The 24299-nt window shown below is 48.3% G+C and overlaps 1 protein-coding gene across 1 annotated transcript in view; it reads left to right on the top strand.

The window, feature by feature from the left end:
• The window catches only part of LOC125739779 (laminin subunit alpha-3-like), a 58167-nt gene that overhangs the window by 22593 nt on the left and 11275 nt on the right, over positions 1 to 24299 (top strand). Inside the window, 41 exon segments of the mRNA XM_049010232.1 lie at positions 618 to 755; positions 2005 to 2140; positions 3063 to 3069; positions 3071 to 3200; positions 3846 to 3904; positions 4206 to 4305; positions 5328 to 5380; positions 5611 to 5716; positions 5823 to 5922; positions 6279 to 6435; positions 6685 to 6817; positions 8112 to 8254; positions 8525 to 8631; positions 8732 to 8885; positions 9053 to 9216; positions 9367 to 9475; positions 9553 to 9662; positions 11206 to 11374; positions 11665 to 11791; positions 11928 to 12067; positions 12333 to 12448; positions 12743 to 12954; positions 13665 to 13869; positions 14156 to 14300; positions 14619 to 14759; positions 14847 to 15008; positions 16367 to 16468; positions 16553 to 16636; positions 16823 to 17053; positions 19719 to 19832; positions 20549 to 20667; positions 20823 to 20903; positions 21086 to 21186; positions 21314 to 21370; positions 21605 to 21756; positions 22140 to 22250; positions 22392 to 22503; positions 23093 to 23251; positions 23398 to 23594; positions 23693 to 23809; positions 24047 to 24201. Coding sequence (XP_048866189.1) covers positions 618 to 755; positions 2005 to 2140; positions 3063 to 3069; positions 3071 to 3200; positions 3846 to 3904; positions 4206 to 4305; positions 5328 to 5380; positions 5611 to 5716; positions 5823 to 5922; positions 6279 to 6435; positions 6685 to 6817; positions 8112 to 8254; positions 8525 to 8631; positions 8732 to 8885; positions 9053 to 9216; positions 9367 to 9475; positions 9553 to 9662; positions 11206 to 11374; positions 11665 to 11791; positions 11928 to 12067; positions 12333 to 12448; positions 12743 to 12954; positions 13665 to 13869; positions 14156 to 14300; positions 14619 to 14759; positions 14847 to 15008; positions 16367 to 16468; positions 16553 to 16636; positions 16823 to 17053; positions 19719 to 19832; positions 20549 to 20667; positions 20823 to 20903; positions 21086 to 21186; positions 21314 to 21370; positions 21605 to 21756; positions 22140 to 22250; positions 22392 to 22503; positions 23093 to 23251; positions 23398 to 23594; positions 23693 to 23809; positions 24047 to 24201 — 5215 coding nt within the window.

Below are 24299 nucleotides of genomic sequence, written 5' to 3'. Positions count from 1 at the left end.
TGTATCTCTGTTTCCAGATCAGTGAGATCATCAAGTGTTTTATTACACAGTAAAACAACAGAGATTTTCATTCTTTGAACTGGATAATGGATTCGTTCTGAGTGAGCAAGAAATACAATAATGAAAGAGTTCATTTTGTATTACGAATAGGGATTTTCTAAGCAAAAAGTATGATAACAAAACCAGTCTTTTACTTGAATTATCAATAGGGGTTTTCTGTTCAGACTAACCTTGCTAATTTGTTTGGTTTAAATGTAAATATTGATATATTTTATATTTATGATTTAGACTTTAGGGTACTGATTTAGGTCACTTTCACAACAGATCAGATCACAGTCACATGTATGTGTTAAATAGCAACAAGCATGTTTATTTGTAACACATATGTTGACTAGTATTCCTCATATGCAGTTATTTTATATGTTTGCGTGTTTATCTCTAGACAGTTCATGGTAATTAGCTTACAAGGCTGCTAATCTTAGGGTGTATAGGGTGTAACATGGCCCCGTTCCACCCTCAGATCGGGGGGGTGGGGGAGGGTCAGGTTTTGTGAGGATGTTCGCTAAGCGAAGTGTCTGTGGTCTGGTGTGCCCCCCCCCCCAACCCCACCCCCACAGCTTGCAGGTGCCAGAGCCCGGGGGCCGCCGGCCCCGTCTGCGACGGACAGACAGGGGACTGCAGGTGTCGGCCGGGATTCGGGGGCCGGTTGTGTGATCGCTGCATTTCAGGGCACTTCGGCTATCCCTACTGTCAAGGTAGGGGGTCTCCACGACCTCGGTGCCGCCTGCTTCATTCTTACACACTGTCACTCTTGACACAGGCATTGCAGAGTTAATCTATGTTAGAAGTCAGAAGAGTATTTATGGGTTAAAGATAGCCACCATGCTAACACTATGCTAAACATAGATAGGTGAGTATGTATAGTTAGCAGTGGGTGAGTGGTCTACTATTTAACTGTTCAGCGCTGGTCATCAGTCAGCCCGAGGTGTTGCCATGGTAATCGGAGACTGCTGAATTTGAGGTCCACTGGATGGGCCCCAGGCAGAGACGGCATCCAGATGGGGGTGTGTTCGACGCAGTTTCAAGTGTCATTTAGGCAAAAATTTAAATGTATTCTAAAGCCTGCAAAGCCATGCCCCTGCATACCTGGGTGGGCTGCCCCGGCGTGTGAGGTAACAGGCGACCTCATGCCTTTCCTTGGAGGTTTGTGTCTGATTTAAGATGGAGGGGGAGGGGGATTTCACTGCAAATCCCCCCAAGAAACTGAAAGTTAGATCCTTCTTAACAGGATATAAAACTTTGCCCTGGAGCTATGGAACTGCAGATGTTTATTTTCACTGTTTGTCCCGGAATGCAGATGAACAATCCGGCACATTCTTCCAGCGGAGATGCAACTTGACCGAAAAAGAATTTCATTTATAACCGTTGCAGTTTCTTTGCCAGTTTGGAGTTAGGGGCAGACCAGACAAAGCGGCCAGTAAGGAGAGCCAGTCCAGTGAGAATGAGCACTCTGTTACCGACCTGACAGGATTCCAGTGGAGTGTGGCGTGTCGTCCGCACTGCCTCGGAATGGGGAGGGGATGTGTCACTTGTCTCCTGCTCTGCACTTTTCCGCTATTAACAGACACTGCCGTCTCGTGCTGCAATACCCATAACCGCCTTAAGGGGGAGCTGTAATTGCCCCTTATACTGCGTGACTGGCTCACAGCTGCAGGGTTGCGGGTTTGGGCCTTTTGTTCCGGGCGCCGTTAACGTGACGGTGTCTGCATTATCAGTGCAAATGATAACTAGTCCTCAACCTTTACCAGGTTATTTAAAAGTCATAAAGGGGCTGCAGGCTGGTTCAGACCCTCCAAAGCAGTCCTGCTGTTGTACCTTTGAATCCTCTGATTGAATCCCCATTCAAGCATTCAGCTGTGCTGCTGTGCAAAATAAAAATGTCATTTTGATGAATTAACAAATATGCGTATAATGACCAGGCTCTCTGTCTGTCTGTGGGCTCAGGCTGTCCGTGCGAGCCCAGTGGGACCCTCCGGGGGGTGTGTGACTTGTCCGGCCGGTGCCTGTGCCGTCCCGAAACGGAGGGACCCCCGGTGCGATCGCTGTCGCCCCGGCTACCATTCCTTCCCACGCTGTGCAGGTGAGTCGGCATGCCCCGCCCACTCCCAGCCCCCCCCCCCCCCCCCCCCCGCACACAGTGCTGCTCAACCCACTGAGTGACATGTAGTTAGGCCTCCTAGGGTAGGACATGGGTTTCGACCGGCCCTAACTGCACAGAATGTGGAGATCATGTTAAGGAGCCACCGGTTAAGCAACAGCTGTGTCTTCTGGAGCCTTCTGGAAGGAGGCCTGCATCCAGGGTTGCAGTGCCGGAGGAAAAACAGGCTCAGAAAATGCTGAGTCAGAGTCAAGGCAGCCCTAGCGTGGGACTCTCACTGGGTGCTCAAGGCTAACTGAGTCACCCTCAAATCATACAACGAAACGATTGGTCTGTCTTTTAACTGGCAGCTGGTTATAAAGGGATATAGAGGGAGACACTGGAAACCTTTGGCTGGAGTATCGGCGGGAGGAAAATATCACAGGGGTTTCTGCACAAGAAAACATGCCGTAAAAATTCCTTAGAGAAGAATCCCCTCTGGTAGAGAGTTAGTGACAGGCGTTATAAAAGCGAGAGATCACAGGTGGGCCAATCACCTGTCAGTCTTCATCATAGATCTCTGCTGTCAGACTTCACTTCGCAAGGAAACCGCTGAGGAAACTGTGCTTTTCAAATATTATGTTATATTTCTTTAAAACTTACCAAAATTTGAATTGCCAATTGATTATCATATGGTATGACAATAGGACGACTAAGCATGGCATCGTTAGGACCCCCTCTGACATTCCCAGCATGCAGCTGTGAGGGCTTGGCTGCCCACTGCGGCCAGCTTCACTATAACAGAATGTTCAGTGAGACGCTCAGTTTTTTTTTGATGATGTCACAGTGTTTGGTCACATGATCTGTGCACCCATCTATCATATTCCTGCTCTCCTTGCCACCCCCCCCCCCCCCCCCCCGCCAGCTTGCCAGTGTTCCCACGTCGGCACCTATGAATCATCATGTGACCAGGACACCGGGCAGTGCGTCTGTCGCCCCGGCATTTCGGGGCGGTATTGTGACCGGTGTGCTGCGCCGGAGCTCACATTCCCCCACTGTGGAGGTACGCCACCCCCCACCACACTTAATACCCCCTGCCATGGGGTATGGGATTCTCTGGAACGAGTCAGGGGGTCTTTATGTGGATTTACGTGCAGATTCACAATCACAGTTGGATGGAGAGGATCACCAGGCCTGGTGTTAGCCAGGGTTTGTTATTACCCAGAATTCCATTCATCAATAATGGCATTTATCATTTACACAGGAAATTATACTGCCTGACTTTCTTCACTTTAATGGGGCTGCCTGCCATTCTGTAGCTTTTATCTGTAGGCAGTAATTTCTGGCCCTTTAACACACATTCATCACGAACCATCTGTGGGTCATTTTCATTTTGAAAATGTTCATTTCCCTGCTTTTATAAACTGCTCCTTGAAAGGTATTTCCAGAAATACAAGCTATTTCATACTGAACACACCATAAGTCGTCCTAGCATCACCACTTTTATTCTACTTATATCCTCAGATTATTCATTCATTCATTCATTCACCCTTTACTCCATGTCGTGCTGCTTCTGACTAGATAGACAGTCTATTGTTGAAAGTATGTGTAAAAAAAAAACAAATCCGTTGTCTTGAGTTGTCTTGCATGTTGTATGTTATACTGACATACCTGGCCAATATCTTTCTGATTCTGATTCTGGTTGTAGGTCCAGTCAGCCCGTGCAACCCGCTGGGGTCTGACAGCAACGCCGTGGGCCCATTCATGGTATGAAGGTCACAGTGTAGCTGTGGAGATGATGCATTCGTTGTGTGTGTGCAGTCCACTACATTTCCATTCACGTGTATGAGGAGGGCAGGATTCCTGTTCACGGGCACAGGATCGGGCAGATTCCAAGAACGGGATAAGAGACTTCCTCCCTTGAATGGAAATCCGGTCAGAACTATAGTGATTGTAGCTGTTTTGACATGTCTGCTGTGATGAAAGGCTTCTGAGGGACATTCTCTTAGCCAAACCCGCCCCATTGCATCAGAGCTGCCTGTCATTACCGGTTCACGTTTTCACGCAGGGCACCTGCCAATGTCTGCCTGCAGTGGAGGGACGCCTCTGTGACAGATGCAAACCACTGTACTGGAACCTGGCTGCAGAGAACCGCCGCGGCTGCACTGGTGAGTCCGTCAGCGACCGTCGCCATAGAAACCGGTCTCCTTAGAACCTATGGCGGGAACGCGAGCTTTGCAGGCACGCATTGACCTCGACCGCTGAACTGTGCAAGGATAAATGCAAGGATCGCAAAGACTAGATTTAGTCTACAGTTTAAAAAACGTTAAACATGAAAGAGCAGTACATGTAGCCTCAGTGTCATACACAAAACTATTCTATACAGTCCTGAGAACTGGTGTTATTTAAGACTTAAGAATTGGGAACAAAAAACCCAAACAACACTATTATTATTTGCTTTTCACCGGCCTTCAAAGGAATGATCTTTTGAACTGCCTTTCCCTGTTCAGAAAGCCTTTCGAATCTGGGCCAGATAAGTGACAAACAAGGTTGAAGTGGAACCAGAATATCCCAGTTAGCTTTCTTGGCTGCTTACACCTCGGGTCGCTGCGGCTCTGTGTTTAATCCATCCAGCCTCAGCAGATGAATCAAACACGCGGTGTAAACACGACATCTGCTAAGAGTGGAAGGCTGGCCACATGTTTTCAGACGGAGTGCATGGTAGAACAGAAAGTCTGGCTTCAGCAGAACTTCACCTGATAGAAAACGTTGGCTCACCCAGATAGTATTAATGAAGACCTTTTTACGGAAGTTACCGGCTCACCTTGGACAAGCTTGACTTTATTCGAAATCCGTCTGATGTTCTTGGGTGTTTTAGGAAGAATGTTATCACAGCGGAGCAATCGGTGGAATTAGGTGTGGGGGGGGGGGGAGTGGGGGGCTGCTAATATTTCAAGAATGCATGTATTTTCTGGTGGCTGAAGACTGACTGAGCATTTTGGAGGTTTTGCTTTAGATCTCCAGGCCTGTAAATGGTAGCTGCTATGTGATGTTTCTCACCCATGAATAGAGTGCAGCTCCTGTAATCAGTGCCTATTCATAGCTGTCTCGCTCTTTCCCTACTCCACCCTCATCCCTCTTTCTTGTTTCCATGCCTGTCTCCCACCCCCTCTTGGGCATGTCTCTCCAGAGTGCCAGTGTGAGGTAAAGGGCACTTTGAGTGGCGTGGGTGAGTGTAATCAGGTGGGTGTTTCCCCTGCTTTCACAATAAAATCAACACCGACGGAGTGTTAAATTCCACACTGCCGGTGTTGATTCATCTCTCGGATTTTATATTTAAGACTGTTTAGGATTTTATTTTGCTACTAAAATGCCCCTTGTGGAATCTAAACATTTTGCATGTAATTAGCCATAAATCTTGGTAACATGTTTAAAAATTTCCACAGCAACGAGTGCAGTATTTGTCTTTCCAGCAAACTGGTGAATGTCACTGCAAGCCCAATACCTGCAGCCACGCCTGTGGCACCTGCACGGACGGCTATTACCTGCTGCAGAGGAGGAACTACTTTGGCTGTCAAGGTGGGCTTTGTCTAGCTGTTAGCGACACAGTGGTGTGTAGCACCCCGCCAGGCCACTGCTCTGAGACCTTATTGAGTAAAATCAAACACACTCCCTTCCTCTACAGGCTGCCAGTGTGATGTGGGTGGAGCACAAGGGAGCGGCTGCGATGAGCAGTCCGGTCAGTGTCGGTGCCGGAAACACGTGGAGGGTCTTGCCTGCACTCAGTAAGGGCCTATCGATGGACTCTTGCCCCCCCTCACACCCCCCTTTCCCTGTGTTCCCATGGGTTTCTGTTTCACTTGTTGGCTCTCCCAGGTTTTATGTGTTAAAGGTCCGGCCAAGTAGCCGGCCACAACACAGCTGTACATAAACAGGGGCAGTTGGAGAGTCTTGAATCTGTTGTGGTGGTTTTAGGGTTTTTCTAACGCGGTTCATCTTACAGTCGAACAGTGAGCCTACTTGGATCTTCTTAAGGAAGTTTACCAGATATGAGAGTAACCAGACTACCTGCACTTCTATATGAGATGTCAGCCACCTTCGGGTCTGTTGAGTAACCCTCTTCTACTTATGCTTGGTAAAGGCCCAAGACCAACTTTTACATCCCAGACCTGCACCACCTGAGGTACGAGCTGGAGGACGGCAGCACCCCTCATGGCAGACCTGTGCGTTTTGGCTATGATGCCAGCGAGTTCCCAGGATTCAGTTGGCGGGGGTATGCCACAATGTCTGCCGCTCAGGTAGGACAGTAATACTCCAAAATTTAGACCCCGCCCCATTTCCATTTAGAGAAAATACTCTTTAGGGGTCAGTTATTTGGGGACCATGTCAGGTATACCCCCTAGCGGTTAAGCTATGTAATGAAATAATTGTCTGGTGTTGTGTTGAGCTGCTCTGGGGCATTTAGCTGTCCTACCCCTCTGTACCCCATCCCCACCTTGGGCTGAACCCTTTGTCCAGTCAGACGTTATTCACTCCCCCTTTTCTAGATGGATGTCCGAGTGACCGTGCACGTGGCTGAAACCGGGCCCCTGCTGTTCCGGGTCATTCTTCGCTTTGTTAATCCAGGAGCCTCTAATGTGGTTGGCCATGTTCTGGCTCACCATGTGAGGGCTGGGGAAGGTGAGGCCCTTGCATCAGCAGTGGATGAGCCAGACTTAACTATGATCTAACAACTCATATTCTCTTCATGTTGAAGTTCCTCTTCTATAGCCTTAGACCCTCATGGCCAGTGAACGACTGACAGTTCTCTAGCTGAATCAAGGTTCTCCTTGGAAACTTAATTTTTAACTAATGTTCATCAATGATAACTAACAAAATATCTTTTTTTTTTGTTTGGTCATTGGTTTATAAGTGACTATGTGCTTAATGGATCACATTCCCAAGCTTCATTTGGGACAAATGATCATTCATTTTAGTTTTTGATATTTATATGTTTAACCCTCTGAGGTCTAGGGGTAGGGGGCACACTTTCACTGACTGGGACATGGTCACACATTTCATTCAATATCATAAATTTAATTCATGGCAAATAAATTCTTTCTTATATATTTGTTTTGGCATTAAACTCATCTTAATCTTAGTATACTTTGTAAATATGTCAGATTTATGTGAAGTTTGTAATTTGACATGCAGTTTGGAACACTTGCAGAAACATTATAAAAGTACATAGTAAGCAATGGTGGAAGTTTGTTTTGATCCCAGATATCTGATCACCAAAGTCTGGGCTACATGAAGATGACTAAATGGTGCAGTTGCAACATTCAGTTGGATAAATAAATATGAAAAACCAAACTCATGTCACTATTTCTGGGCTCCTATCATTGGATATGTAGCAACTTTCACGTGTATGCATGAGCCATTCACACCTGAACACACCCCCCCCCCTTTTATGGCGCTGATGGGGATGTATATGAATCACGTTTCACCGTTGCATTGTTCATCAAATTATCATGCGAATGTGATTTGAATACGCGGTAAAGCGACTATTTAGAATGCGAACAGCGATTTTCAGGTGAGGGCGGCACTACACGCCCCCCATGCAGGTAAAACAAAGAAAGGTGACATGGTTTACTTTTTTGCCAGTTTAACCTAATTTAAAAAACTTTAATACTTCTGACAATGGACGTTTTGAAAAGAAGACAGATTACAGATTAAGTCAGCGCTTTTTTCATGTTTCTACATAAAGATTTCAGCGAGATATAAACTGAAATATACGCGAAAAATACGATGCACTCGACCCCAGAGGGTACAAAATGCAGCATATGTAGTTAGGGGTACATCAAGGCCCCATTCTAGGACCCTATTCCCAGATACTTTCAGGTCTTTGTCTTGCTTCACATCACCTGCTGGCTAATGCTCACCAAGGACTATAAAATATCTTTTGCTGTTTTTTTTTTGGGATCCTCCAATACAGGGCAAGGACATAGTAAGGAGGTGACGTTCCCCCCCAGTTCTCACCCTTCTTTCCTTACTGTTCCGGGTGGCAGCTACCCGGAGCCATTCCCGTTAACCCCTGGGAAGTGGATTATTCGCATTCGGGCCCAGGGTGTCCTCCTGGTGAGTGATTGGTTGAGACGGAGAGGGGAAGGGGGTGACCGATGGGGTGGGGAGCTTATACAATCATCTATTCGTTTTGTCAAAATTTGATTTGAAATGTCAAGAGGCTATTTTATGGAAAATGGATAAAAATATGCAGCTGGAAGCTAAGTACACAAAATATGTCTTATGAAGTGCAGAGGAGTTCATTTAAGCCACTGATGTATAACTGAGGCATGATCTGATGTGACATGCCTTTCCCATGTCTTTCTTCTGTCCTTTGTCTTATAGGACTATCTGGTGCTGCTGCCCAGCAGTTACTATGAGGCCCCCATCTTGCAGGAGAGGGTAACCGAGCCATGCACCTATTTGACCACTGCAGACAACACAGATAGGAAGTGAGTCCCGCTTCCCTGTCTATCGCTCTCATGCCCGTAAATCTAGAGGATTAGCGATTTGTGTTGTTCCTGACCATGCTTTTCCTGTCCCCCCCTGTAGCTGCCTGCTGTACAAGCACATACCCATGGATGGCTTCCCCATGGCATTAGCCTCTGTGGGGGTGCTCTACTCCAATGATCAGAGGGCCAGGCAGGGCCACGTTCGGCGGCCAACTGCCCAGCACCCGGAGATGGCTTCTTTCAGCGGGCAACAGGTCAGTACATGCACTGACACACAGTGTTTGTCAGTATTTGGTATAACACCTCGACACCACTCAAAGGTCATGATCCTTTGAGGTGTTGACTGAATGACTTGGAATTTATCTGCACTGTGGATTGCCTTGGAGTTCTCTGCATGATCTGATCTCGTGACCACTTCCAGACACAGCTGCGGCTGATGCTCCGTGTGTCCGAGCCGGGCCAGTATGCACTGGTCCTGGAGTATGCCAATGAGGCGGAGGAGATGCGGAATGTGAACCTCTTTGTCGGCGGGCAGACGCAGGCCCCAGCCCAGGCCAGGGTCAACATCTACAGCTGCGCGTACAGGTCTGTGTCTGCTGGTGCATGCTGCCTAAATTCACGATTGCGTTTATATCTCAGTATCTGTCTATTTTTGTATGTCCTGTGTTTCCAACATCGGTGCATGACACATCTGATGACTGGCTATCTGTCCAATGACCGGTTCTTCCCCCTCAGCTTTCTCTGCCGAAGCGTGGCCTTGGACCAGAGCAACCGTGTGGCCCTTCTCCAGCTGGCCCACAGGACAGAGATCATCTTGGAGACTCACGAGACCTCTGTGCTCCTGGTGAGTGGAACCCTAACTGGACCGTGCAAGACCAGGTCTGGATGTTCGCATCTCAGATGCGTCTGTCTGTATCCCAGCACAAGGTGTACGCCATCCCCAAGGAGAACTTCTCCATGGAGTACGTGGACCCGAAGGAGCTCTGTGTGTCCGTCCATGGCCACTTCACACTGGACAGCTACTCTACCAGGTGATAATAATGTACTTTTTAGAAATATCCCCCCTCAGGAAATACTTATCGATGTATGAATTCCGAGCTGGTGAAGTGGCCTCTGGACCCTCCGTCGCGGCCTCAGTTTGTACGATATGCTATGAAGGCTGATGGAAAGTTGAGTATGTGTGGCTGTGAATGGGGGAAAGGGGCAGATCTGGCGCAAAGGTGAAAGGAGACATTCGGTCTCCACAGTGCCCCGACTATGTGCAGTATGGCCGTGATTTAAAGATGGTTTTGTAATGTTGTAACGTGCCTCTTGGGCTCGATTATTTGCTCAGTGATGTCAACAAAAGAGAAACAATGGGTATTAGCTCATGTAGACAGCCTCAGCCTGGGTGGATCCATGATCCCGTGATCCAGGAATACCTCTACTACCCTTAATACCTCTTCATGTTCCTGGAATGCTGTTGTTGTTGCATTTTCTCCTGATTTGAATAGCTGTCTTATTAGGTTCATGCTTTATTGGAAGATACTGTATAGCTCCTGCTCCAATCCTGCTTACACATGTGCCTGGGCTTTCACTGGGAGCTCAGCCTGGCCACACTTGTACCTCGTCAACTCCTTGACAGCACATATGTTTGTAATGTTCTATTTGCTCCATGTGTATGTCATTTTGGATAAAAGTGTCTGCTAAATGAAATAAATGTTAATGTAACGCCCTGCTAAGGTAATGCCTCAAACAGAACAGTTTATCTGCCAAAAATCCACCCTCCACACACAAATAGAAAGTGTTGTACAATATCAGAGCTGAGTTATTGTTCTCAAAAAAGGGTTTCCTGTTCCGAAGTCCTGCTTCGAACTCTTGCGCTCGTGGCAGAGCTACCAGGCTGTGTACATGCAGAGCTCATCCTGGTGCTGAATGCTGTTTTCTGGGTGATTGGGCCAAATCTGAGGTGTTGGCGCGAGCTGAGAGGTTTGTAAACAGGAACCAGGCGTAGTTAGTATTCGGGAGCCAAATCCGAACACGCAGATCAGTCGGATACAAAGCAGGAAGGTTGACTAGCGACATGCTCGATAGAGAGCCTCTTGTTTGTAGCTTGCTTATAACGTCCACGGTTCAGTTAGCCTGCAGGGAATGATGGCGGTGTGAGCCAAATATGCACAGGGAAGTTAAATGCTAACATTCCCGACAGGAATGTCGATAAACTCTTCAAGGCAGGATTTAGTTAGATGAAAACAGCGTAAAATACAACATGACAACTTCTCCTCGTGTATTAAACCACTCCCGACAGATCTGAAGGAGAGGATGATCTGTAGAGATCCTCATATGCACACTCAGTTCGCCATACAAGGAGTGGCCGTGTCAAGGCACTGTGCTTCCCTGGTTTGATCAGAGCGCCAGATAAGTAGCTAAAGCAGAGTAGGAGCGTAGATGCCGCTTTAAGCTTTACAGGTTTGGACCACTGACCCGTTTTAGCCCCCAACCCCTAATGAGTCACGTTATATAGCACAGGAGGATTGGGGGGGGTGGGGGGTGCATGGTGCTAATATGCGTATTTTCTCTCTTCGACCTGTGCAGCCCGTTCTGCGTCCCATCCCAGTTTGACATCCCGTCCTCAGCCCTGGTCCTGGATGCTGTCCGCGAGGGCCAGCTGTCCATCCCGCCTGGGTCATCCCCGCCCATCGTGGGGAGGCCCATCCCACATCTTGGCAGCCGTCGAGAAGGGGTGCTGCTGAAGTCCCCCCAGGTATGTTGGCAGACTGTCTTGTTGAATGCATGATTCTGAACGCGACCCCTTTTGTCATCGACCATGACAATGGCAGCGGCAGTGGTGACCGCTACTCAAATCATGGATTTGCGTGGCTCCCCTGACAAACGGTCACTGATACTAATTTTTTAAATGAACGAGCTCCGTATTTAGGAGATGCTGAAGAAGCATGTCGTGCTAACCAGCTAGATCTTCCCGATCTACTCGCTAGCTATTTATTTATTTGTATTTTTAAACATCATTGTTCCTTCGACACCTTCTGCTTGCAGACGGAGATCAGCTTCCACTCCAGACTTATGACTCCCGGCCGTTACACATTCGTGGTCCACTACCTGCAGCCGGAGCATCCTTCCTTCCCTGTCGCAGTTCTGGTGGACGGAGGGAGGCCCTGGACTGGTGAGCTGATATAGCTGGGGGGGGGTGCGATGGTTTCAGTATTGGTAGAGTATTTAAAATGGGGATTATCAAATCATGATTGGGCTGATAGGACTGCGGCTGTATGTGCTGATTCCCCCTCCCAAACATCCTTCAGGTACCTTCAATGCCACGTTTTGCCCCCACATCTCGGGCTGCCGGGTCCAGGTGTTCGCTGAGCAGAGCATCTCCCTGGATGTCCCCCGCCCGGAGCTGACAGTCACCCTCAGAGTGCCCCTGGGGAAGACCCTTACCCTGGTCAGCCCCCCCACACCCGCAATATCTTAATAAGCACGGTGAACTTCAAACCGTTAGACATGGAATACAGGCGCAGTGATTCACTCGAGATGAGAGCACAAAAGCCATGATGACTAACCCTTGTTTATGATAATAATGACCTTTAGCTGTCACAGAAGATGGTATCTCTGCACGCAGCAGAAGCCTTATGTTCCGCTTCTTCAGCAGAAAACACAATAATAACAGGAAACGTACGGTAAGGACAGGCTGTTTCCTTCTGCTTCAGGATTACATCCTGGTGGTCCCCGACGATGCCTATTCACCCAGCCTCATGAAGGAGAAGCCAATGGATAAGTCATCGGTCTTCATAAACCAATGTGGGACCAACAGTTTCTACATCAAGTATGTTTTTAACCTCCACTCAGCATAAAAAAAAAATCACAGCTTAGTTTTTTAGACAAGAAAGGTGGATTGTATGCAGTGTGAAGGATCTGCACAGAAAACACAACAATGTTTATTTGAAACTGACGATTTGCTCTGGTGAAAACTGGCCTTACAAGAAAATAAAATATTGCAGTGCCCTCTGGTGGTCAGTGATGGAGATTATTGTGATTTTTATAATTTCATGCTGCGCAATGCTACTTCTTAGCATGGCTGCTCTCTAACTGGAATTTCTGCGCCAACCTCCTCCCAAAGCCCCAACTCTGCCTCACGGTTCTGTCGTGAATCGGCCCGTTCCCTTGCGCTCTTCGGCAACGACGGCGCCCTGCCCTGTGCCTGTCACCGGACGGGCTCCACCAGCCACACCTGCGAGCCTGTGGGGGGGCAGTGCCCCTGCAGGCTGCACGTCATCGGCCGGGAGTGCACGCGCTGCGCCACAGGCTTCTACGGCTTTCCGTACTGCAAACGTGAGCCTTCGCCACCCTTCGCCGCATCCGACTGTCACTGTCAGGCCAGAAATGTCATGTTACTTCCATTCTACACAAGAAATCCCAGCCATTCCCAAGAGCCTGACATCACCCATGACACTGAAGTGCTAGACTCTTATGATGGGGTGATCATAAAGAACGGGAAGTGGGAGGGGCCATGACCATAATCAGAATCAGCATCAGAATCAGAATCAGAATCGTGTTTATTGGCCAAGTATGTGCAAGCACATACAAGGAATTTGATTCCGGTAGATGTTGTCTCTCAAGTAGTGTAAAAAGAAAACAAAAAACAAAACAGCAGTGTGTAAGGATACAATGAACAATATCCAGAGCAAGTGTAAATACTATAATATACAGTTACAATATGACTGTGAATATGGATAATGAGATGGGAGTGGGAGGGGCATAACAGAATGCATCAAGAATTTTATTAACATTCAACCATATTGAAACTAGAGTGGGACTTAGTCTTAACAGGCAACTTTTTTATGTTTGGGGGGGACTATATAAGTTGTTTGAGTTTGAAGTAGTTGGGCTGCTTCTGTAGCATATTTGTGGAATGTTGTATTTCTGTCAGTAGGAGGGGCTATGAAAGGAGTGGGAGGGGCTTCATCAACCGTGTGTTTCACAGTCATTTCGAGTAAGCGGGATCTTGTCAGGAACCTGTTGTTGATCGATCTGCCCCACAGCCTGTCAGTGCGGCCGACGCCTGTGCAACGAGTTGACCGGCCAGTGCATTTGTCCCCCGCACACGGTGCGGCCGGCCTGCGACACCTGCGAGAGCCACACATTCAGCTACCACCCCCTGCTGGGCTGCGAGGGCTGCGACTGCTCCCCCAGCGGCGTCAGCGTCAGCTCGGGGACTGACTGCAACCGCATCTCGGGGCAGTGTCCGTGAGTCCCGCCCAGGGCTGTTTGTGGGGGCGGGAAGGCTGCCTTATTGATTTTAAACATTCCGTATTGGCCTGCAATTTTAGTAAAAAATATATATGTATTAAGCATGTTCTGAATGAGTACTGCCTTAATTATCGTAATTATCTGCTGGTATCTTAACCCTAGCCCAGCTGCCAGCTTCTGTCATATCATGGCTAGCTTTATTTATTCATCATTGCCCAGCTGGTGGTTATCGACATCTTCATCTGAGGAACATTAATGAGCTCCCTGTCTTTGGCTGCTGCAGGTGCAAGCCCAGGATCACGGGGAGGCAGTGTGATCGTTGTGCGCCGGGCTTCTACGGCTTCCCAGAATGCAATGCCTGTAGCTGCCACCCCGGGGGGGTTCTGCCAGACGTCTGTCACCCTGAGACCGGCCGCTGCCTCTGCAAGGTGACCTGGGGCGGCCTTCTTGGTATCCCCCCCCTGTCCATGAAGGTGACAGGGTCTGGGCTCATGTTGCTGCTCAATTTCCTGCTCAGGCAGGAAGTGACCTCACTCACCATGTTCTGAGCATGGATAGCAATCCCATCAGAGTCTGTTTTTTTGGGCATAAGCCAGTATGTTTCTGCTTAACTCAAGTCTGTAGGGAACCAAATTTAAGGCTGAATTGAAACCCACAGACCCTGTGTCCCTCAGAGGCCGAGGTTGGAAGCAGTGAGAGATGAGTCTTTGCTTATCACTGACGAGCTTCCCCTCATTCCCCCAAAGAAAAACACAGAGGGCAGCGCCTGTGATTCCTGTCGCCTGGGTTCCTTCCACTTCGATGAGACCAACCCAGTTGGCTGCCTCAGCTGCTTCTGCTTTGGAGTCACAGAGCGGTGCCGGAGCTCGGACAAGCGCAGGGGGAAGGTGAGACCGGGACTTTACACAGCAGCCCCCCTCCGCCACGCTCCCCGTGAGGTAGTACTCACAGCGTGTTCTAACCATTACCCGCAGTTTGTGGACATGCGGGACTGGAGGCTCGAGACGGATGATCGGGAGGAGGTCCCCTCGGTGTTCAATCCATCTAGCAACACGGTGGTGGCTGACGTGCAGGAGCTGCCTGCAGTAATCCACGGCCTCCACTGGGTGGCGCCACCGTCTTACCTGGGTGACAGGGTAGGCGCTAAGTTCTAAAACACTTTAAAACTGAGCCCATGGTGCCTGTCATGCAGGACCAAAATTTGGGTTTTTCTGAGGCAATAAAAAAAATTGAGGCAAAAAATAGATGAGGCAGGATTTTCCATGGGTCCTTAAAAAGTCTGCATCTGTGGTTTCAGTGACCCCAGCATCATTTATATAGCGTTTACTGTGGTAAAAAAAACGAAGTTTAAAAATTCCAGAAATAGTTAATAAGTTTCAAACTGCGTGCCAAGCAACTACAGCCCATATGCCAGTGAACACCCACAAAAACCTAAAATAGTTTTTAACAATTTTTTTCTCCTGTACAGGTATGTGAAACAATATTTGTCACTGTAAAACATGTACCTGTAGCCTGCTTTTTCATTGCTCCGTCATCCTTTGATACATGATATTTTTTCATTGCTATATCGCCTTTTGGGAATTAGGGTAAAATGTCAGAATCCCATTCATTCATGCAGTACTTTAGAGTGCTGTATAATGTACGGTGTGCATTAGTATTACTGTATGTTTTACTGTGCACAATTTGTTACTTAACTTTACCGTATGTATGTACCGGAAAATCACGATATACAGTATGTGGGGTTTGTGGATGGTTCACAGTTATCGCAGCTTCAGCCATCCACAGTAATCATGTTATATATGGATGGTTCACAGTTATCCACAGCTTCAGCCATCCGAAGTAAGTCTTGCAACATATTGCCCACGGATATGGGGAGTCTACTGTATTTTTTGTAATAACTTAAGTCTCACTTTTAAATGTGTTTTTGGGAATATTTTGTATTGATCACACTGTAACAAAACTACAAAATGAAACCAACATGGAATCAATATCCAATACCTGATAACCATTAACTGCATATTGTGTAGCCTGGTCAGAACTTATCAGAACACCCTCAGCCGGTGTGTCGCGATATGGTGTGTAAGCTCATGTCTACTCACAAAAAATAATTAAGTTCATGGTGAATGTGAATAAATTAATTTACTTTACAAGTAACCATGGGACTCTGATGCTGCTTCATATCCTTTTTACTTTTTTGCCTGTATGGATATGAAATTGGTCTTAAATTGCATTCATAAGGGTCTTAAAAAGGTCTTGAAGAGTCTTAAATTTAACATGTTGAAACCTGCAGAACACCTGACAGGGGAGGCGCAGTGCTTAACACTGTTGCCTCACACCTCCGGGCCCTGGGTTCGAGGGTCTGCCGGGGATCCATGTGTGCGGAGTTTGCATGTTCTCCCCGTGTCGTCATGGGGTTTGGATATTCTGCATAGTGCAGTGACCTACTCAGCAGTCTGTGAGCTCAGGTTATTTACAGGTATGGTTTTCCTGGCAGGTTTCTTCTTACGGGGGCTTCCTGACGTACCAGATGAAGTCGTTTGGGATTCCCAGTGAGGGCATGGTGCGGCTGGACAGGAAGCCCGATGTCCGGCTGAGCGTAAGTCCTTGTTCTTCCTGCCATCCCCACTCTTATTGGAGCACCGCAGTCCAACCGTAATCCCTCTTCCCCTGGGCCAAACAGGGACAACAGATGAGCCTGGTCCACCTAGACCCCCAGCAGCCCTCTCCGGACCGGCTGTACCAGGGACGGGTCCAGCTGCTGGAGGTAAGTCCTGCACCCCTGGGTTTGAATGTGCAAAGAGGTTTTCTCTGGAAACTGAAATGTCCATCTCGTACGTGGAGCAGTTCAGTACAGATTCCCTCAGAGGAAATGACATCAGAAGTTACTGGGAAATCCCCACGTCCGTTCCGTTGATGCATACCAGTGTCTGACCCCAGGTGTTTTGCCCAGGAACACTTCCGTCATGCCAGATCGGGCAGCCCCGTGTCCCGGGAGGAGCTGATGACGGTCCTCGCCGGCCTGGACTCCCTGCACATACGGGGGCTCTTTTTCTCCCAGAGCCAACGGCTGACCCTGGGTCACGTGGGCTTGGAAGAGGCCAGCTCCACCGGGAGCGGGGGGGCGGCCAGCAACGTGGAGGCATGTGCCTGCCCCCCAGAGTACCGCGGAGACTCCTGCCAGGTGAGTGGGGAAGGGGGGGGGTGAGATTTCACAGTGTGGGAGGGAAGGGGATGGTGAAATTTTACTGTGATTTTCATATGGAAATTGAAATAACTGAACAACTGAAATACATACATCAAACCCATTTTATGTCGGATCAAAGACTTACGGGAAAAGGCAAGTTTACGGCAGATTAAAGAAGCAAATCTCCTGAAGCTGAGTCAGTCTTGCTTGTCTTGGGATGCATATTACTTATTTTATTTTGGAACCGTAGCCCAAATGTTCATTCATATGTCACAGGTGAACAGGTTTGCTTCAGGCCCAAATGCATGAGCAGACATTCCTTCTTCACCTTTTTTCTCATGCTTCTCAAACTTACAATCCTTTAATCACTGGAATTAAGTGCAGAAACTGTGGGGGAATCGGCAGAAGAATGTATAGCCTTAGGGGCAGCAACTTAAGGCTGTCCTGGGACGGTTGGTGTCAAGATTTCTACTTGAGCAAATAAAACATAAAATAGCGTGTTCACAGTGGTAGACAACGTTTAGTAATTGCGGGTTGGTACTTTACTGTTGGTATGACACTGACTCATACTGTAATATGCTGCCTGGAGGAGAGTTTGTATTAAGACTGATCAGTCACCGCTGCCAGGTAACGCCAGCATCGTCAAAACACGATCCTCCACCCCAGTCTTGTTCCGTTTTTGGTTCTAAGCAGTTCTGCATGTCCAGTATTCCAGATTATTTTATGTCGTTAAACCCTTGGACTCTGAACCTCTGGATGTTTCACTCTTTGTAAAGCTGGTAGGATGGTGTCTTTGAAAGCTCTCAAAGGTCAGCGATGAATTGAAAATAAAAATAAAGTTTTTACAGGCACAGTGTAGGGCTTACACAAATGTTTTCATAGCCCCCAGAGAATATACATTTTTGCTCCCTCCCAGCTCTTGATAATTTGTTTCGTTCTTGATTGTTTGGATCAATCTTTTGATTGTTTGGTTTGTTCTTGATTGTTTCGTTCAGTTGTGCTTGGAGCTGGGATGGAGAAAAAAATGCAGAATATCCGGGGGTTCCCCGTGGACTGGATTGGGAATGACTGGCCTAGACCAATCAGCCATAGTCCCAAGGGCTCAGCTCTCATGGCAGCATTAACTTTGAGAAGGGATGGTTCAGTCAGAACCAAAAAACCAGCAAGCATTATTTTGTCAGTATCCATATTAAAGCACTTACCCTTTTTATTAGGGTGTGTACTGAGGAAGTACTGTACATAATGTGTAGCCTGCGGCTCTGTAAAAACGAGAGGCTGATGACACACATGGCGAGGCCCAGGGTGTGGCCGCAGTGATCGTGTTGCTCAGCATCGAACGCTTGCCTGCCGTCCACTGTTTGAACAGGAGTGATTCAGGTGTGCGTTCTTGCACCACTGTCTGGAAACGCCTGAATGTGTGGAAAGCAGACACACCCGTGCAGTGCGTCAGGATGTACTTGGCTACGCTGCGGTAATGTTGCTGTGTTTTTTTTTTTTTTTGTTTGTTCCCTGCCGTCTCGAGCGCAACTGGCATGTTGGCGCAGTACTCCTGACTCAGGTATGAAGACTGGGAAGAGGGCGGAGTTTCTGCTCTGTGGGGCTTTAAGAGGGCAGGTTGTTTAGTCGGAAACAAAACGTGAAGAGGCAGAGGAACGCGTGAGACTCGCTGAATCGGAAACATGAGGAGGCTGGCAGTCTGGTGCGCCCTGTTGGGTCTCTGCTTGGCTGGCAGCAGACCGTTCCTGAGGGATCAGACCCAGGGAACAGGTGGACTTCAACGTCCATTGCTGCATGACCAAGGAGCGCAATGGGTTCGATATCCATCGGTTACTGGCCAGGAGACGCAGAGGATCCAGTATCCATCACTTAATAACCAGGAAGGACAGCAAGTGCGGTATCCATCATTTAACGACCCGGAGTCGCAGAGAGTTCGTATCCCCCAGACTCGCGATAATGCAGGACAGAGTCTCCTCCTCCCAACAGGCATCGACCGAGGCAGCACCGTGGTGGACCAGGTAAAACTTAGACCTGATTGGTACTCTCTGATCGGACTGAATGGAGGCTTGGCTGGTTTTCAGGTTAAGTAGCCGACGACGTTCTCGAGATACACTCACGGCCTCGCTCATTGATCAAATAGAGGCTGGGCGCCTTTGAGCTTTCGCCAGGTTTAGCGTCGTTTGGCTCAAACAGAGCTCGCTTTGTCTAGCCAGGGGTGTAGGTGGTATAAAATTGAAGATTTCGGGCTTTACTCTTGTGGTTTTTCAGCAAGAAACACTCGAATCTTCCAACGCCCATCTTTGTTCTGAAGATTCATAAAAGGTCTCTGATGCCAAGTCACTCAACTTAAGGGTTAGAGTATCCTTGAGGGAGGAACTTTACCAGAACCAGGAGAACATCCAGATATTCTGATGGTTACTCATGTAGTAAGTCCCTTTAGTGGTTAGATGGCAGGTTTTCCAGTAGCATCTGTAATTATGACAACTGTAGGACGTGTAGTGACGTCAGCGAAGCAGATTAAAGTGTTATGTACCTCACCAGACCCTGCCCCAGAGCATTGTGGGACTGATGTTGAGATCTTCCTGTCGTGTGCCATGTGGTTATGTGACTGCACTGATTCTGTGTTATTATGATGACACTGTGCCCCCCCCCCCCTTCCTTCTAGAGGTGTGCACAAGGGTACTACCGAGAGAGGAGTGGCCCCTACCTGGGGAGGTGCGTGCCCTGCGTGTGTAACGGACGCTCCAACGAGTGCGAGGAGGCGACTGGCCGCTGTCTGGTGAGTGAAACTTTTCTGTCTGGAGTCTGATCCACGTTCCGCACTGCCACAGCACTGACAGAAATTCATTCAGGAAAAAAAAAACAATTGTATGATTGTGTTGTTGAATCTCTGCCAGTATCTAGCAGAAGTCAAAGCTAAAATTGGCTTTAGAAGGGTAAGTAGACGGAACGTTAGCATAGTATCTCGCATTTTGATTTGAATGAGCTAATTAATTTGTTCTTTAAAGTGAATAAATGTCCTTCTTGAAGAATATAAGATCCAGGAGCAGCTTTGAATATAGCTACAGGCACTAATGTCCAGCTAATTCAGCAGTCATTGTATAAACTGTCTGCTTTCCTGACCTGGAGTCAGCATGAGTCAGAGTCTAGACTGACTCAATGACAGGTGTGACTGGAACCATCTAGAACGGTCAAGTATATATGGATGGGCTGACAATGTTATCATCTTCTGTTCTCTTTCAATTCCTCGCATGGTTTCGGTATCCAGCCCAGGTGTCTGCTTCTGAAACTAGAGTGCCCCCCCCCCCCCCCAAAAAAAAACCCTGCTAGATCTCCATACCCACACGCAGTTTCTCATACAACTCATAAATCTCCTATTTGCACACAGGGACTGCACACAGCCTTGTGGCCCAGGGGATTATGGGAACTGTGTCATGTGATTATGGTGAAGACGTGAAGGACTAAACAGTATTTCCCTACTCCATGTGCAAACAGAATTGTCAGCACAACACCGCTGGGGACCGCTGTGAGCGCTGCCAGGATGGTTACTATGGCGATGCCACCCGTGGAACCTGCCACATCTGCCCGTGTCCATTCACGGCGCCAACCAACAGGTCAGTATGGCACTGGCCAACACAACCACATCGAGACGGAAATGTCTTATAATCAGTACAAACCGTAACAGTAGCCAGCTCTGCTCTGACCAAACTTGTCTTTACTGCTCAGCGGAGTGTGAGCGTTAACTGAGCCTGAACGTGTATCTTTCTAGTTTCGCAACTGGCTGCGGGGAGGTTGATGGAAGGTTCCAGTGCATCTGTAAACAGGGCTACAGTGGAGACAGATGCCAAAGGTTGGTACCTCAGTTCGAGACTTTAGATTGGGTTCAGTAATTCCAGCCGAATTGTACGTTCCCTGGGAAGATGAGGACAGCTCTCTTCAGTGGACACTAGATTCATGCTCCTGGACCAGGGAAAATGCTCAGTTGGCCCGGAAGTCTGTAGGGTTTGAGGGTAACTCTGAGTGATCCTACAGGTGTGCCCCCGGTTACTACGGCGACCCTATGGCTCTGGAGGGCAGCTGCCAGCCTTGTAATTGCAACGGCAACACCGGAGGCTGTGACCCCAGGACCGGTGGTAAGTGTCTCAGAAACTTCCGGCCTCCAGCCCCGCTCCTCTCCTGAAGAAGCTGGTCAGTCAGCAGCCACTAAATGATTCACACCCGTTTGCTGTAACTTCTTCCTGAAATGTCATCACTCTGCAGTGTGCAATAACAGCTTGGAGCCGAAAGACACCGGCATGGATCAGGGGCAGTGTCAGGGTGAGTGTCACGTTTGATGCATCTCTCCCTGCGGAATGTCGGAAATCTTCTATGCCTGTCTCTGATCTGCTATAAAACAGCCATGTAAACACCCATCATCTTCCACCTGGGTATATTTGAGAACTAACTCAATCCTGTGCTGGATAAATGGTTAGAAGATGGATGGATGAAATATTTGAATATGGTTGAGATGAGATTGGACAGTCAAACCCGAGCTTTGATGTTGTCCTTCAGAGTGTGACAGCTGTGTCCAGACCTTGCTGAGCGACCTGGAGGGCATGGATGAAGAGCTTACGAGCCTGAAGGAAAAGCTGGAGAAGGCCCACACCAGCTCTGCCACCCAGGAGAGGCTGAAGAAACTCGAGGACACCATAGCGGCCACGAAGGTAGCACATGCCGCCATCGCTCCGCCTCAGAGGTGGAAGAATCACCACAGCTTTGGACTAGGGTTTTCAGTAAGATCTGAGGAGCAGATGGCCTGCACGTAGCCCCACCTTTTGTTCCACTGCCGCACGTGCACACGCACGTGCGCACACATGCACAACAGCTGAATGTGTGTTCAGCCTTGCATTCCGGCATCAAACTGATAAAATTCCTCTGGATGCAGTTTTTTTTCTCCCTAGGGCATCTGTGTTAACAAGTTTTAACAGCAGAACTCATAACTGCTGGGCCTGTCATTCAGCCTTTGCTGGGTTTAAGGCAGCATCGGGATTCCAGTAAAGTAAATGTTCTTACTACAGCAAGACCTAATACTTCCTTTGTTTTTCAGGCTCTGATGAGCAGATACAACACCAGTGTGCAAGGCCAGTGGACCAAAGTAGCACAGCTGGACGCGGATGTCCAGAACTTGGATGATGATATAAATGTTCTCAAAGAGAAGGTACTGGAACAACGTTTACCTCTCAGAATGTCTTTGAGCTGCATTGCGAAGAACCAAAAATTAGCAGAAGTCTTTTAGAGTATCATTATTCTGAATATTATTACGTTGACTGTTGCTTGTGAACTTGCTTCTTTCTTCTAGGCTGACAGTAGCTATCTGAAGGGCCAGCAAGCATTGGAGAACATTGAGGAGACACATCTGAAGGCCAAAGACTTGCTGTCTGAGGCCCAGAAGCTCTTCAAGAAAATACAAGGTGAAGCAGGCATCTACTTCGCCATCAGGCCTGTCATACCTGTGACAGGAGTAGCTGGGAGCAGATACGTAGGAGAGAGTTTGATATTTGGCGGAGACAACACAATTTAAATACAAAGGTCTTTTTATTTGGGGGATGAATGAATCCAAATTAAATTTTGTGGAGGCACTTGTCCTCCCAGTCCCTCCTGGTTCCTCCTAGTCCCTCCTGGTTCCTCCTGGTGGGGGTCATGGATTGATTACTGCAATCTCAGCCCATGGTCTGAACATCCCTGTCTGAAAGCCACTGACTATGGCAGGGATGAGAAGGACAACTCCTTCAAAATTCTATTTAATTAGCGATTGTATTTATGCCAAAAATTGCCAGGTTGGCAGTAAACCCCGCCCCCCAACCCCCACCACCAAAGGTAAAAGCAACGGTGACTCATGCCCTTTTAAGGCTGACGATTCTCTCCTGAAAGCTCTAGCCTTTTATCTGTGCTCATGCATCTCTTTCTTCTCCGTCCCTCTCAGGCCCCCTGTACCCGTCTCACATGTTAGACTCCCTCTCCTTACCCTGGTCGTGACTCGCTCTGACTCGTCCCCTACAGACCTGCTGAAGGAGCTTGACGGTGCCACTGACGGGGTCCCCCCTGCGGATCTGACCCGGATGCTGGCAGAGGCAGAGCGCATGGTGCATGAGATGGAGCAGCTGAGCTGTGCAGACCAGCTGCGGGAGGCAGTCAGCGAGCGGGATGAAGCACAGAAACGTAGGCCCTCACCCTTGTGAAGCGCACAGCTTGCGTTCAGATTTTTTTTTTTTACCGTAATAGTTTGCTGTCAGTTCGATTACCGTTGGTCACGTGACGTGATTTGAAGGGGAAGCAGGCAAAATTGGCCTCCTTTTCGTTTTCAGTGCTGGACTACATCAGGAACAATGTGACCAAGCAGTACGAGTTGAACGAGAAGGCTGCCAGGAGAATCGCGGGCCTGCTGAATGACTACGAGTCCAAGCTCCGAGACCTGAGGGGGGCCTTGAAAGAGGCTGAGGACACAGTAGAGAAAGCCAAGGCCCAGAACAGGCTGAACACTGCTGGCCTGGAGGCCCTCGAGGTACCACACGCCTGCTGTCGTGCTGCCATTGACATTCACTCTCGATGCAGCGATGCAGAGGAGCCAATATGAATGTAATCTGAATCATGTGACTTTAGAGACGCACGGAGGATCTGAGGAAGGAGAAGGACAGTGTCTCCAACCAAATCCAAATGGCAAAGAACCAGCTGAAGAGCACCGAAGATCTTCTCAAAATGCTTCAGGATAGCAAGAAGGTAGGGACGTGTTTTCTGGAGCCAGATATACCAGAGGTGTATTATGTTTCGTAAGGGATGAATACATGGAGATGATCCACAGGATTTACGTTATGTCTGCATGGAGTGATGAGCAGACGAGTTTAGGCTTGCCTAGGTTCCTCAGATAACAATCAGAGGCCCAGCTCAGTTTAGCCAGCAGCAGAAACATGGCATTTGCGTGACGTCCTGGACGACGTCTTTCATTTTTGAAACCAGGAATACGAGATGCTTGCCGCGCAGCTGGATGGCGCCAAAATGGACCTCATCAAGAAGGTGAACCTCATCTCCACGGCTGCTGCCAAAGAGGACCTGGTGGTGAGGGCGGAGAAGCACGCTGAGCTCCTCAATCAGCTAGCCATGGATTTGCAGGAGTGAGTCTGGTTTATTTCTGTAGGGGTTTATGGGCAGGGCTAAGAGCTGGGTGCGATAGAAGGAAATTAATTATAGAACTGGAACCTCTGTGCATTCC

The sequence above is a fragment of the Brienomyrus brachyistius genome, chromosome 4 (genome assembly GCF_023856365.1).
Source record: "Brienomyrus brachyistius isolate T26 chromosome 4, BBRACH_0.4, whole genome shotgun sequence".
NCBI classification, from domain to species: Eukaryota; Metazoa; Chordata; class Actinopteri; order Osteoglossiformes; family Mormyridae; genus Brienomyrus; species Brienomyrus brachyistius.
Note: the sequence above shows the minus strand (reverse complement) of the source record. Positions and strands in the feature narration are given on the sequence as shown.